This window comes from Hydra viridissima, unplaced genomic scaffold, assembly GCF_058129835.1.
Source record: "Hydra viridissima isolate aposymbiotic clone 2 unplaced genomic scaffold, HvirCarnegie_v1 scaffold_11, whole genome shotgun sequence".
In the NCBI taxonomy this organism is placed as follows: domain Eukaryota; kingdom Metazoa; phylum Cnidaria; class Hydrozoa; order Anthoathecata; family Hydridae; genus Hydra; species Hydra viridissima.
Genome location: NW_028324310.1, coordinates 72,303 through 88,867, shown reverse-complemented (window position 1 = coordinate 88,867; position 16,565 = coordinate 72,303). Strand labels below are relative to the sequence as shown.

The following is a 16,565-nucleotide window of genomic DNA, read 5'->3' as shown; positions in this document are numbered from 1 at the left end:
AAAAAAAGAAACTCGACAAAATCCTTTTCGGATTTAAATTGTACAAATACTGTCCGCTACGTCACTGGATCATTACCATACATCATTAATGTGAAGAAAGTCGTGGTCGCTCACAACATCAATCAACAAGATATTCAAATTTTCATCGAAATTAACCAGATCAATAATATTGTTGCTAAAATGTTGAAATTGGTAATCATTAACATCCATTTCATTGGCCGAAGTAATACTTTCATCACTGTTAAAATTCTGCAATATTAAAAAGAAATTCACGGAAGTACTTAAAATAAATTAAATTATTATAGAAACAAATAAATTAGCAAAAAAAAAGTTTTGGAACATTTTGAGTCAAAAGAAGTAATTTTGGATCCCTCAATATAGTAAAACTTTATTAATGAATGTCCAATGTTAAGAAAATTATATAAACTTTCTGCATCTGGAAGGTCACAGCCCATATTAAGCAATTGGTCTGCCTGACGTTTCACAGATCCTCCTATCACATCTGGTGCTCCCTTGCCATGCCCAGTATTAAAATACTTTCATCTTTTAGCAATCCTTTTGCTTGAAATTGAACACGAGACTTAAAACAAATGTTACATTCTCTGAACATGCATTCTCTTCTATCAGTACTACAACAAACTTGTTTCACCACTTCTTCAATATTTTTTTCTTTCGAAACACGCAGGTTAACAAGTTTATCACAAAGTTATTGTATGTTCTCGTGTTTTTGGCACAGACATGTATCTCTATCTTTAGCCGACGGTTTGCGGACAAAAAATGGGCGATAACGAGTAAACGTTGTATATGAAATGTTGTTTCTCTTGGATTACGCGCTAAATTTTTCATAAAGGTTTATTAATGAATCGAGTAGTAGTCGCTTTTGTTTTTGATCTTTATTTTTTGTTACAGTCTGTTTCTTTTCAGTTGTTATTTTAGAATTGTCATCACGTGTAAGAAACTCTCTGATCAAATCATGTGTTTGAGCATCAAGCGATGCATTACCACGATGGCATTCGCTATTTGGAGTTGTACTTTTTGATGAAAAAGAAGAGTTTGGGGTTTTATTACCTGCTAATAAATTTGACATCCTGCTTGTTTCATTTGTAATAAAACCGTTTTCTTCAGAAGAAGTATATGATCTATCAGTGGTTGTAGGTGATTTTGCTTGTAAACCAAGCAGGAAACTTTTAAGCCTTAACCAACGTTTTTCTTATATTTGGGCTGAACAATTAGCGGTTTCCAACTCGTCCGTTAATGTTTGTATTTTCTATAAGCCTTTGTTTTTCGGCAAGCAACCTTTGCTCTACCTCTTTGTTTGCGTTCGTTATTCCTACTCAAGTCGCGTTCCGGTGACTCAGATAACGATGTTTCAATCATTCTTTTTGCAGCTCTAAATTTTGCTTTCTGGACGCGCCAACAACGACGAGTAATTCGTTTTTTTCTTTCTGATAATTCTGATATCACTTTAACCTTCTTCTGCTCACGCCGCATATCCCAACGTTTGCGTTCTTTTTCACCAAATATGTCTGCATTTTTTTCAAATTGTCTGTCCCGAAACGGTTTGTGAATTTCAGCACGAGATTTCTTTGAAGTTTTTATGTTATATGCCTAGCTGTATTTCTTTTGGAAAAATAGAATAATAACTGTAATTGTTAATACACCAAAAGTTTATTGATTATTCATTTATTATTATTAAAATATATTTCAAGATTTACATTTATTTTAAAAGCCAAACGTATTAGAGTCAAATGTAAATATAAACCAAACAATAAATAAAATCCTAATACTAAAATGCTAAAAGGTAATCATATTTTATCGCTGCAGCAAGTCCCTAATGGTTGAAGTGTTTATTTAATGCAGAAAATAGCTTAGTTTAAAGCTTTTGATTTTTTTTATCTTCGTGTTGTCAGCTCCGTTATGTTGTTGTCAACTCCGTTATTAAGAGGAAATCACGGAGTTGACAGTAACGGAGTAGACAAATTTATACATAATCAATAATATCTCATTATTACTCATTGGAAAACATCTTTAAAATCTTTTATTGCTATATTGTCCAAAAGATTTAAAGAGTACTAAAACACGCCATATAAAAATTTGTAATTTTACGGAATAAAAAAGCGTAAGGGAGTAGACTTCGAATAAGAATATGATTTTTAAAATAAGGTAATTAGGCTCTCATTTTTATATAAATAATGCTTGCTGCACGATATAACTTTAAATGTTAATAAATCCCATAGAACTGGAATTTTTTTCATTATTTTAATTAGTAAATAAGTAAAAACTACAAACCAGTGACTATTTTAGAATGTAATAACGGAGTGGACAAAAAATGTGGAGACAGCAAGTTTTTGACAAGAGCTACAACAGGATAAGGTGTAAATTAATACATGTATTAAAATACCATATATATTAGCATGTCTACAGCACCAAATTATGTCCCCGATTAGCCTTAATACAAAAGAAAAAAAATTATTGAGTATAACAATATAGTCCTAGATGCAGGACATCTATGGAGTGGACATTTTTGATTAACAATTGTGCACACAAAATTTTAAATTTTAGTTGGAAATATCCGATAAAATACTAGTTTATATTAACGATAAGTATTACTACCCACGGTGCTGTTTTTTATTTGTACAAGAATTGCGTTTTTATAGCTGTAGGACAAAGTTTCAGTAACGGAGTTGACGGAGTGAGAAAATGACTCATATGTAATTGCAAAGAGCTTTGAATTAGTATTACAATGATGAAAATTTCATAAAAAACGAATTTTACAAATTCTACAAAAATTCTACAAAAAGTTATGCACAAAAGTAATAACAAGTAAGTAACAAAATGTGATAAGAAGGATTGCTCAAGAAAACTGCAACTAATATAAAAATTTCATGTTCGGCTAGCGGTAGTTTTGCAATGGAACTTTATTGTTTATTTGCGCAATATTTTGCTTGGTTAGCCCTAGAGAAGATGCACCAAAAGGTGGTTTTGATTTTTTGAAAAAACGCCGACCTAGAAAGCGCGTCACAAGTTTAGCGCATGCGTTGTTGCTAAAGTGTTCCGTCGTAAAAACCTCGTGGATTCAAAGTAACTTTTCATTCTAGAGATTAAAATGATTGAAAAAGATTTGGAAGATGTAACGAGTAAGATTTTTTATTATTAGTTTATTATTTATCTATTATTCAAGTATTGAGTAAGATTTTCATTCAATTTATATATTTAATAAAAATAAATTTAAGTGTAAACACATATATGTTACAAATATATATATATAAATATATATATATATATATATATATATATATATATATATATATATATATATATATATATATATATATATATATATATATATATATATATATATATATATATGTATATATATATATTAGGGTGTTTCTTATTTTTGAAGATTCGATTTTTGCATGGGCCACCCTGCCATTTGGTTCATTATCATAAAAAAGTAATGCACTTTTTTTTTTTTTTTTTTTAAAGGATTTTTAGGGGTCGCTACCGACCCTACAGTATTGCGCAAATGTACCCTAAAAATGCTTATGTTGCATATGATGTTATGCAACAAAAGTGGTTGGTGCTTAGGGTACAAACCTCTTTCAACTAGTAATTTTTTTACTTTTAGTGTGCAGAATTGTGTCTATAATGCTTAATTGTTCCTTTTGCAGGTTAAACTAGTGTAACTACTGTACAATGATGGCTTCATCAACCAGTGTAACAATAGCTACCAGAAAGAAAATGGAGATATGGCTTATTGGACAGATGTCCTCTTCTTTAGATTGTGTTATGCTTCCATCAAAAAGGGAAGTGTTGGCCCTTTTCTTCCATTTCAAGCAGATTGCCAAGCAAAGCATTAGGGAAGCATTACATTCCACAGCAAATGATGTTTTTGAAGTTTGGTCAAAGGCCCGAATACCAGTGCAATTAAAGAAGCACGTTGTCCCTAAAATCAAAAACATTTACAAGGAATGGGAAAAGTTGAAGAAAAATAAAGAGGATAAAGCTAAGCGTTCAGATGATTTGAAACAAAAGGAAGACCAATGGAATAAAGGGTTAGAAGATGGTCCAAGCATTGAACAATGTTTCAGATCAGATACATATGAAACGGGCTACTGTGGACTGCTCGGTTATCCAAGAAAAGAAACTGGAGGATTTTTTCACGTTTAATACATGAAGATTTTTCAGCATCACAGGACTTCCATCACACTTTCTTCAAAAACGTGTGAGCGAATGGGAACATAATGATGAGTTCAAGACTGTAAAGTCCACTGTTCGAAGCATGAAGGTTGTCAACGACATTGCAGAACGTGGCGTAGCACTAATGGACGAATATAATAGACTACATACAAACAACGAAGAGCAAAAGCAGTTCCTGTTGTTGGTAGTTCAAAAATATAGACAGAAATATCCTGACAGAAAAAAGACAACTCTCATGAGCGATTAATCTTAGTACAGTAACTATTGTCTTAAATGAACCTACAATCAAATTAAAAAAGCATATTTATTGCTGTCTTTTAATAAATAAATAGAAAAGCAAGGACAGAAAATGGATGTTTTTAATGCATGTAATAAGTAAATAAATGTGTACCAAGTAAATGAGTCATTATCACCAGTCTCCATCAGTTTTATGATTTTTTCCTATGTTAATGACTAAGAGCGCATAGTAAAATATGCCTTAAATTTCAATGACTGGTAGCGCCCAGTAAAAATGTTTTTTTCCCCTTGAAATTTTTACACATTTATTTTCTCACCAAAATGAACCATTTCAGTGGGTGGCCCACTGAAAAGCAAAAAAAAAAAAATTTAACCCCAAATAAGAAACACCCTAATATATATATTATATATATTATAATAATATATATAATTATGAAAGAGTGGGGCTCAATCACTCCAGAAATTACCTAAAAATTAGTTGATACTATAAAAAAACAGACTGCATGAGACAATAAAAGCTTGTGGTGGAAACACAAGATATTAAAACAGTAGCAAATTGAGTTTGCACAACAATTTTATTTGGATTTTGTAAAGTGGATCAAAAATCTTTTGGCGCAAAAAACAGGCATTGTGTAGTTTAAAATGCGATATTTAATTTTCTATTCTTTATTTTGTAAAATCTTTTTTTACAATATTTCTTGAATGGTTAACTGATATCATTTAGTTGAAATTTTGCTTATATCTTTGTTCAATAAAAAGTTATCGCGTCTGAAAAATGAACAGGACAGGTGGATGAAAACTTTTTTGGTACAGTGTATATATATTACAACAGTATTTGTACTGTTGCATAAATGAGATCATTTAAAAGGTTTATTATCTTTTTAGATGCAAATTCTGTTGCATCAACTTCAATTTCAAATTCAACTTCCATTATGGAAACAAAGCATATTTTAGGTACATATGCAGATGTTTGTGCTAAAATAAAAGAGCATGAATTATTGCACACTGTTCATTACATTGTTGGTTTTACAAGAAGCATGGAAAAAAGCTTTGAAGGTTTTTGTTATAATTTTCATATTTACAATAATATTTTATTTTTATGTGACTAAGTTACCAATTATATTGTGTGTGTTGATGATAAACAAAAGGAATGAGGTGTTACACAAATTGCATAACTATCTGGTTTATGAAATGAGCAATATTAATTTAAGTATGTATATTTTCTGAAAATTTACATTATATGCTGTAACTACGTATATAAATATCTGTCTTTTTAGAAGTATTACTGAAAAATCATAAAGTGTTTTTTGAGGATAAAGATGTCACTTACACAGGAGTACCATTCATTGTTTCATCAAATAGCACTCTAGACTGTCAACACGGCAAGGACAAAAATAGCAATAAAAAAGCTCTGTACAAAATTAAAAAAAACACAGAAGCGGTAAGTTACTTTTTCAGATCTAATGACAAACTGGAGAATTCGTAAGTTAATTTTTTATTTCTTTTCTGTTTATTTTTACTATTGCTAAACCAAAATGTTTTCTAACTAAATTGCCTAATACAATAATTTTCTCGTGTTTCACTTTTTTTATGATCAGAGTTTAGATCATTCTTGCAAAAAAAAAAGAATGGCTCTCCAGGTTACCAAGAAATTTGATTGTCCGGCCAAAGTTTATATCAAAGAAATTATTGAATTTCCTGAATATAAGGTTTGTATTCTTAATTTCCATAAATCCTTAGGTTTTAATATTCATATGTATTCATTATATTCATAACACTTTTAAATATATATGTAAATATATTGTTCATGTCCTAATTGGTTTCGTAGCTTCTATCCTTGTAAGCATTTCTTTGCCATTTTTATTAAAGAAAATCTCACATGGTCTGCATTTGGCACCTCATATGCAAACTCTCCTTATTTCAAGCTGGATTTATTTTCACAGGAAATAAGTTCACCACAATCCAATGAAATTTTCTTACAAAATATTGATTTCGGACATACACCACATTTCGAACATAAGCATCACTAGCTAAATCGCCTTTATCTCCACTTACTAAAGAGAATGTAATGGAATTAAAAAGTATTCATTGCACACAAGTAAATAATAGTCATGGTCTGATAGCTGAGGACCATACATCTGCAACTTGTCGTGAGCTTTAAAGTGAAATTAGGCAAATGAGTTATTTATGTCAATCACAACAAGCCATTGATAATTTGTTTGAAAGGTTACGTCAACTTAAAAAAAATTTAGCTGACAGTCTTCCAGCAGAAAAAGGAATTCTGCTGCGCCCAGAGCTTCAACCTGATACTTGGAGTAAGTCGCTAACAAATTCACCAAAACTTTGCCATATTCCTAAGCGATGCAAAAGAAAAATGACTAAAAGATTTGGTAATAAATATGACATATGTAAGGCAGCCACAGATATCAGTGTAATGGCTGAAAAAAATACTTAAGATACCCTGATGGTTTCTGAGGTCACAAATAATTTGATTGATTTTGACAATTGTGACACATTTACTGTTTCTAATGATGCAATTGAAATGAACCATCTTTCAACCGATGATAGCAATCACTCGTATGACGCTAACATAATTGAAGATGAAAAACAACTTGAAAAGATTTTTAGAGGCATTCAAAGTCTTAAATCTTCATTGATTGGAAGTAGAGAACAGTATGACATTTCTAATGGGCAGATGCTAAATGATAAGGTGATTCATTTTTGTCAGCGACTAATGTCGCTTCAATTAAATATTGATGTTGGTCTGCAAGATCCTATTAAAGGACAAGTCTTATCTTTCCATATCTGCACCAGCACACCATTTGTCCAAATTCTTCATGATGGAAATCTTCACTGGATATGTGTGACCACATATGATTGCAAACCAGGGGAGATATATATATTTGACAGCCTTTTCCACGGTTCAGTCAGCATGCAGACAAAAAGGCAAATATGCTCCATTTTACATTGTCAACAAAAAAATCTTGTTTTAAAAGTTTTGCCAGTTCAACAGCAAACAAATGATGTGGATTGTGGAATTTATGCTGTTGCATGGGCTCGTCAGATTCTTGAAACAAAAGGTGTACCATCAACAAATATAATGTTTGAACAAAGTGAAATGAGAAGTCATCTCTTAAAATGTATATCAAACAACAGGATGGATATATTTCCAGCCACTGCAAAACCTTTATTGTTTAGAAGATGTGTTGCTAAGACTTTTCGTGTTCCGCTGCATTGCTTATGTCGCATGTTTTGGGTACCTGGAGACGACGACATATTTAACAGGTATATTTTTACAATTACTAATGATTTTAGTTGTTAATAAAAACAATTACAAATGCAATGCTTTAATTGATATCTTGATTTTATCACGTTTTTATATTTTGATGGAAGTTTATTTATTTTTAAGGCAAATGGCACAATGCTGTGCTTGTAGTAAATGGTTTCATCGTGATTGTGAACAAATCCCACTAAGTGCCTATGAAAAGGAAGATGAAATTTGGATTTGTCAAGGTTGCAAGAACCAATCAAAATAATAGTAAGATAAAAGATCAATTTTTTAATAATAATATTTTGTATACAGCACTTTTTCTATTAATAACTACAAATGCTGTACTTTTAAGTATCTCTTGCATATCAATTCTTCAATATTACAAAGTTAGCATATATTTTTACGTGAAAATATTTAATTTAACCAGTATATAACAAAATCAATTTTAAAAAAATCACTGAGACAAGGGATAGTGAGGTTATAAACTATGAATAACCCCTGACATGATTTTGTTTTATATAGATTTTATTTATTTTTAATGCACTCCATACTCCACAAAAAGAGCCTGCTATACCACATCTACAAATTGCAATTCTTTAAATGCTTTGCTAATTAAGCAATACCACCAATGGCATTGCACAAAGTAACCGGTTTTACTAGAAAAAATAAAATTTGAAAATCCATTCAAAAGTTCTATAGCAGGTAAGTTAGAATAATTTTTTTAATGTTTTTGTTAGGAAAAAAATTGTAAAATTTGTATTTTAGTTTAGAAACGTAATAAATAAATAAAAAAACCTATAATACTGTATTTATCTCTATAACCTTTGCTTGAAACATTTGAAGTACAATTTTTGACTCCAAGAGACCCCATACCCAAATATATATATATATATATATATATATATATATATATATATATATATATATATATATATATATATATATATATATATATATATATATATATATAGATAGATAGATAGATAGATAGATAGATAGATAGATAGATAGATAGATAGATAGAGAGATAGATATAGATATATAATAGGGCCCTGCCAATCGGGATTTCTTTTGTACCGAATTGAAGCAGGTCTTGATTTGTAGCAATCTGAGGAAAACCAAATTAAATATTTTTCTCGCAAAAAGAAAAAAATTCTATTGCCAGAAATAACTATTAAGCGTTTGTTTTAAAAACAGTATTACAACTATTTTTGGTTACTTAACGCCCCTCTTAAAAAAACATTTTAATAGCATTTTAGCGTTGAAAATATTAAAAAACAATCGCAAATAAAAATGATTCGAATCGAAGCGACACTCGATTCGTAGAGCCCTAATATATGTATATATATATATATATATACACACATAAATTTGTTAGGGCATTGGACTCGTTATCCATAGGTATATATATATATCGCGTGCTCGGAATACCAGTTTCGTATACGACAATGTGTTTAAATTAACAAAATTGCATTCGAGGTTTTAAGTACAAAATCAAATTATATAAACTTGATTACAAATTGAAATTGAACAAAATGACTAAAATCAATATAAGTTTTTGTTTAAATCGTTAAAAAAGAGTAATAATAATACCCTCGTAACAAAGAGCAATACGACAAATGTATTTCGAAACCAGAATTATTTGTCACAATACATTGTCATAGATTCAATTTTTTTGATAGTTGGCAATTTAAGGTTAAGTTTACTTACGCTGTGACTAACAATCACCTAAAATTTTTGTAGGTTGTTATTTCGCTCCTCGCATTTTTTTTTTTTTTAATTAAGAAAGGAACAGGAAGTTGTTATAAATATTTAGTTACAGGAAGTTACATAAAAAGTTACAGGAAGTTGTTATAAATATTTATGGAATCGAGCATTCTTTAAAGAAAAATGTCGATGACATAATTTTCTTGTCATGGATATGTAAAGTTGGGTTTTGTATTTCTATATTTTAAGACGTTTTCTTAAACTTACCCACTAAAAAATATTGCAGGGGAGTCAAATTGGAAATCATTATAATAAAGGCATTGGCAACTTATTTATTTTGTATAAACTTATAATTTATCATGTATTGTATTTTTAAGCTGTTTAGACTCTTTAATATGTACCACCTTTGAAGAAAAAAACGGAATCATTAACAAATATTATTTTCTTAAATATTAAACACCTAAAAGGCATATGTAAAGTTATTTACAACGGTGCTTCCACCACGACGACGATCACGACCAAGGTGCAGGTAGGGCTTAAATCCTAACCGCTCCGCGCCATTTTTCCGCCAAACTCTAAAAGCGGCCCTCGATTTGGGCCCAGGGTGGCTTTGACGATAAACGTCAAAATCTTGACGAGTTAAATCTATAAGATATCCAATAAAATTATTGCGTGTTAAAAAGGTAAATGATTTGAAACGCTGTGAGCAACGAAAAATATACTTTTTGTCTCTTTTGAAGGTCCTAAAGAAAACATACGAATTTTACATCTATACAATAAGTGGTCTATATATTATAAAGTAGATTGTTTCGCTAAATTACGCCAAGTTATGGAAAAAAGCATTTAAAAAAAGTCAGCCGAGATCTGAGAGTCCGTATGTATATTTTTTAAAATTCTAAGTTATAATGACTTTCTGCGAGAAAGTCCGACTAATTATTCAAATATTTCCTAAAATTTTATTATTCTTGTGACCATATTTAGTGGACACCCAACCCATTGACTGTGGATCATTTATTGATAATAAACCTGAAAAACACAAAATGTGGACATAGGGCCACTTGCATCTCGACTGACGAATAGAGTCAAGAATTAGAAAAAAAAAAAATTAAATAGAAAACTAGTTTTAAAATATGAAATACCTGTAACAATGTTATTCTCGGCAACTTCTAAATCCAAAAATATTTGAAGTAAATTTTGTAAGTTAAATGAATTACTTTAGGTTAGGTTGGTCGACAATCTAGGTAGGCTCTCTTGTCCCTTTTTCCGATGCTGTCCTTAAGGTCCGAAAATGTGAAAAAACTATTTTTTGTTTTACAAGCGAACCTTCTATACCCAAACCCTCAGTCGATGTGTGCACACTCTGCTGCATGTTCTCCCTAAAAGTCAGTCGATGCATGTGGACATTTTTTTTTAAGCACAATTTCCGATTATCAGACACGAAGGACGCCTAACGTTGGAATAAGGATTTGAAAAGAGTGCGTACCGACAATCTAAGACTTGCAGAGAGAAATAAAAAGGTTGCTCATTATAAAGCTGGAAAGTTGAAGAATATTACGTATCGAAAAAATATTAAACTTTAAATATACTTATTAACAATTTTATTTACCAAGAATTGCTTTTCTTTTTGCTAAAAAAAAAAAAAAAAAAAAAAGTAATAACTCCAGCTTACTGCAATCAAATAATTGAAAATTTAAAAAAATGCTGCAGCATAACTGTAAGTTAAGTCATTTTACTTAAGTAATTCGGTTTACTGAAGTCATTTTACTTAAGTAATTTAAGTACGAAATTCATAACTGCTACTTGGACTGACACAGAATACAGTGATTTGGTATTCTGTGATAGGTGTTACACTCCCTATGCACCGGGACCTGTTAGCAGTTATGAAATCCGTGTCACTATAGACAGTTATTTATCAATAATAACTATATATAGTGACACAGATTTATAATATTACCTATTAATAATAAATACCTATCTGCTTTTCAAGTGATTCTAAAAAAAAGATATGAAATTAATAGGTTTATTGCAAAATAAATAAGATTCTATCGTAAGATATTAAATTTAAAAAATGAAGATATTTAGTAAACAACTCACCTTTTCTTGTTTCTAACTCTTTTAAAGCTAAATATATAATATAAGTTAACAATTAAATATATCATGTATTATATTTGTTAATAGTTAAGTATGAAAGGGTGACTAGACTTTTCATTTTAAAACTCTTACCTATTTCGTCCTCTTCCACTCCTAGATACAAAAAGAAGATTGTAATTACTTAAATCAATAATCACATACAACATATAAAACAATTACTTTTAAAACAGGTACAAATTTAGCAATTTGTACCTGTACTTCATTTGTAAGAATTTTTTATCGAGCCCTTTAATACAACCTTCTCAAATAACATCGTTATGTTGTGGAAAAAACTGCATTTGTTGTCATTTAATCTAGCATTTTTCTTCATTGATTAAATATAATAGGTATCGACAAATTATATACTATTTGCCTATTTATTTACATTATTTGTATCTATCTTTATTAGTATCTGTAACAACCAACATGTGTAATCAGTAAATTACTAGTAAATTATTACTAGGTTACAACTTTAACATGTTACTTCGACTTCTGGACTAGATAATTGTTAAAAGATTCAGAGATAAAAAAAAAAGCTAAACTAAATTAAAAGGGTTGTAAAAATAACTAATTCTTACCAAGAATCTCACGCCTTTTAGCTTAGAAAAAAAATTAATCAAAATAGCGAAGTTATTTTGTTAAAAAAAATGTTTTTTTTTTTTTTAGAAATAAAAATCAAATCAAAACAGATTACCTACCTAATTCTATTTGTTTGCTAGCTGAAAATCAAAAAACAAAATTAATAAACAACTAGTACGAATGCTGTATTATAGAATGACATATATAAAAAGCTGATTTTTACCTATTTGCTCTTTGATAAACTCTAAAAAAAATAAGGTAAATGAGTAATATGTTTATATATATATATATATATATAATTATTATTATTATTAATAATAACATAAATTAGTAACAACACTAATATGACTTTTTTGTCTACAGTCTGTATCGCCTTCAAGAGGCTCTTCAGGAAGTGTGTGTGTTGTGTATATATATATACATATATATATATATATATATATATATATATATATATATATATATATATATATATATATATATATATATATATATATATATATATATATATATATATATATATATATATATATGTACATTATATATATATACATTGTGTGTGTGTTTATCTTAGAGAGTGTTTATATTATTTATTTTCATTTTGCAATCACATTTTAATAAATTACCTTTTGAAGGAACTTCTTTTAAAACTAAACAAATTAAATTACATGACTTCAACTGAGATTCAATATCTTAAATGTACTGAGATGCAAAGAATAACATATATTATCAAAAAAGAGACGTTTAAGTCTAAATAAATATGATAAAGAATAAAATAAATTTTATTACTTTTATATGTATATAAATGCACACAAGTTATATAAGAAAATAAATCATTACAAGTATTAGTATAGATATATACACATATACACACTTACGAGTTAAATTTCTTTGTTTTTTTTTAAGAAAAAGAAGAGGGAAAAGGAAGAATAATTAAAATATTTTGATATCTGCCTCAACCCAAACCCTTAGATGTGCTATCAACTCCCTTTCGAGTTCTCCCTAAATCAGTCGATGTATGTATTGAAGCCCTCAAGTTTCCCTAAATCACTATAGCGTCATAGTGCTCACCTTAGTCTGCAATTATATTTATATCTGTATATATTTGAACATATTTAAATATATATATATATATATACATATATATATATATATATATATATATATATATATATATATATATATATATATATAATATATATATATATATATATATATATATATATATTTGTAACATATATGTGTTTACACTTAAATTTATTTTTATTAAATATATAAATTGAATGAAAATCTTACTCAATACTTGAATAATAGATAAATAATAAACTAATAATAAAAAATCTTACTCGTTACATCTTCCAAATCTTTTTCAATCATTTTAATCTCTAGAATGAAAAGTTACTTTGAATCCACGAGGTTTTTACGACGGAACACTTTAGCAACAACGCATGCGCTAAACTTGTGACGCGCTTTCTAGGTCGGCGTTTTTTCAAAAAATCAAAACCACCTTTTGGTGCATCTTCTCTAGGGCTAACCATTTTGCTTCAGTTAATTTTTCATTAATGTTACGCTTTAATAAAAAAAAATCTTATCTTAAAAAAATTGTAAGTATTTTAATTGATTAAAAAAGCAAAATATTTTTTATGATTAATTAAAAGTTAATAATAAAATCTTATAAATTACCATGATAAATCTTCCGTATACAAGCGTAGTAATAAGCTCCTTGTAATTATAATATTATACCTTATTACGCTTTACTTTAATATGTAATGAATACCGCGTATATAATAAAAGGCGTATTCCATTACTGTATATTATTTTATGCTGTATATAGTGTGTATATTTATAAACTCAGCTTTTGTAGAAAGTCAAAGGTAAACTTAAAGAGATCCATAGTTTCTTAAATTACAGCTATTTTTCGTGATGCTGTTTTCGGATAGTATCTTAATAAAAGGTTGAAGTGGGATTAGTAATTGAAACCCATTTCAATGCTTCATCAAATGGATGATATTATCTGTATCTTTGAGATCACCACCAAAAAAGTCTGTTTTTCTGTGAATAAGGGAAAGGGCAACTGTGCTGCTTTCAACAAGTGTATTGCGAACCTCTTTGACAACCTGAATGCCAGACAAGTAGTCAAGTCCATGACCTGATGCAACATAGAGCTTTTTCATCCAGTGACCAGCCAGTATCTTTCCAATTAAAGCAAGGCACACATCTTACGGATTCCTTAAATTAAATATAATATGTCATAAAGTATATGATAAGGTCATTATTACACCATAAAATCTAACCTGTTTCAGATGTGAAGTCTTGGAACAAACAATTTCTCAGTCCTCCACATAACTCTACTCCAGAAAACAGAAAACTCTGAAGCTTGTGGAAGTGATGGATCAAAACTCCACATGCATGAAAAAGGATGTGCTTTCCTCTTTTGCGTGGTATTAATCCACTTGGCAGACCAGTTAACAAAGAAGTTAACAAAGCCTTTAGGATCATCTTAAAGAAAAAAAAAATCAGCTAGTGTGGCATGCAAATAACTTGTTTGTAAATTTAAAACAAGTATGCTACTCAACAAAATTTTTATGTTCAGAATATCATTCAAAATCATAATTTTATCAGCAAAACAATATTAGAGTAAAAAGTATGATAAATAGAGTATATTTATTTAACTTTACTGTCCTTGTAACAGAGTTTATTGAGCTGAACAACAATGTTTGCTTCAACAGTCTCCACCAAAAAGCTTGCCTTTTGAAGTTTTTAAGGCTTTAAGTGATAACTTGCAAGCAGTGGTGATTGTGCCAAAGGGGTGAAGGTAATGATTTCTTTCAAATAGTGTTAAACTTTGTTATTGTTGCATGGTTCACTGCCACTCTGTCACTCATCATATTAGCTATGTTGCTAATAATAGTGCTTCGTACATCAGTATACTGTTTCTGGTAAAAATCACTATACATCTTCGCAAGATTATCCACAGACTTTGTAATATGACTTACATAGTAATAAGTTGTACCTCCAGTAAGTTGATCAACGGCTACAGCCATACATAAAGATTAAGTTGTGCACATCATTTACATGAACCCGGGTCATTCCAGCTCAATTCAATTTATGCTTGGCACCATGCCATCTCAGATTTTGCTGATTTTTGGAATACAAGCTTGAATTAATAAAAGGAAACTTCACTCCAAATTTTAGTGTCTGACTCCTTACGGTTTCAGAGATATTGATACTTGGTTCCAATCTCTTTTTTAACTATTTTTTTCAGCGCCATTTATTTGTTTGACTCATTGCACGACACAATTAGCTTTAACTTATGAAATACTTGTTTAATAGTGGTAAAAATTTCTACCTAACTATTTTTTAGGGTGAGGAACTCAAAAATCATGGGTAAAATACACAAAAATTTAAGCTTCTATATGAAAATTCAATTTCAAAATGGTGTAACACTTTTCGTAAGTTTTTTGATGCCCCGTACAAAAAAATGTTTATCTCCAGATGCTTAAAAGATAAAATTCTGAAATTTTTTCCTAATGTTCTATATGTAACAAACTCCATAATAAAAAAAAACTGCAGGGGTTTTTTTTTTTAAATCAGATTTATTTTTATTCAAAGTTTTATAAAAAAATTAGGAAAAAATTGTTATTTTATAATGAAAAAAAATTATTTGCATTTATTTTTTGCATTTTTTTAAAAGATTTTTAGAATCTTGCTGTCTCAGGTGCAGTTCTAACATATAAACTTGTTTGCATTTCACATCTAAGATCATTATGTTTAATAGCTAAAGGATTTTCTATTTTCAAATCTTCAAACAATAATTATTTTAAAATTGTTTCTTACAGAACTAAAAAATATGAATGATAAAGAAATATGTTCAATTGGAATAACAAATAAAGAAATTTGTAACAAACAAACATATGTAAAATCCCATGATATCAAGAAAGTTTCAAGTCTTAATGATGTTGAAAAAGACTTGATAATTAGTCGTTCTGGCATTCAATATGATGAAAATGCAACGGTTTGCCTACACCATGAATATGTTTATTTAAAACGTTATTCGGCAATCCACATAACTTGCTGTGATCCATTTAATTCACACAAAGGAAAAAGAAGAAAAGGTATTATTACTTAATCATGAAACGTTTTGAAAACTTTATTGTAATTTTATATAAATTATATATATTTTTACAAAATATTTACTGAAGCAGTAGTTATCACTTATGTTTTTAGGAGGATGTAAAGAAATTAATATGCAACTTGCTAGGAAATTGAAAAATATTGGTATTAATGTTATTCCTGGAGAAAAGATATGTCCTTCATGTATGATTAAATTTATGTCATTTAAGGATGATGGACAAATGGAACCAACTTGTAGCCAGGTTTATGAAGATGAAGATAATGATCCTAATATAAACGAGTTGTTAAAAAAAAATCTTAATTC

The 16,565-nt window shown here is 29.1% G+C and overlaps 1 protein-coding gene and 3 pseudogenes across 2 annotated transcripts; 1 reads left to right on the top strand and 3 right to left on the bottom strand.

Moving 5' to 3' along the window:
* Positions 1 to 855: 855 nt before the first annotated feature.
* Positions 856 to 3,093, bottom strand: LOC149881528 (uncharacterized; annotated as a pseudogene).
* On the top strand, positions 2,947 to 7,317 carry LOC149881527 (uncharacterized; annotated as a pseudogene). Its single transcript, XR_016445088.1, has 5 exons — positions 2,947 to 3,137; positions 5,326 to 5,496; positions 5,718 to 5,881; positions 6,039 to 6,196; positions 6,239 to 7,317. The product of XR_016445088.1 is annotated as an uncharacterized LOC149881527 (transcript).
* Positions 7,318 to 9,845: 2,528 nt separating this feature from the next.
* LOC149881526 (uncharacterized) lies at positions 9,846 to 13,652 on the bottom strand. Its single transcript, XM_090066609.1, has 12 exons — positions 13,474 to 13,652; positions 12,754 to 12,777; positions 12,351 to 12,371; positions 12,247 to 12,267; positions 12,127 to 12,147; positions 11,642 to 11,662; positions 11,513 to 11,539; positions 11,390 to 11,410; positions 11,025 to 11,045; positions 10,558 to 10,584; positions 10,141 to 10,161; positions 9,846 to 10,063 (listed from the first exon to the last, which is right to left on the bottom strand). The coding sequence occupies exons 1-12, from the start codon at positions 13,502 to 13,504 to the stop codon at positions 9,879 to 9,881; spliced, it is 441 nt and encodes a 146-aa protein (XP_089922735.1). The 5' UTR covers positions 13,505 to 13,652; the 3' UTR covers positions 9,846 to 9,878.
* Positions 13,653 to 13,850: 198 nt separating this feature from the next.
* On the bottom strand, positions 13,851 to 15,640 carry LOC149881525 (uncharacterized; annotated as a pseudogene).
* Between the last annotated feature and the right edge of the window lie 925 nt (positions 15,641 to 16,565).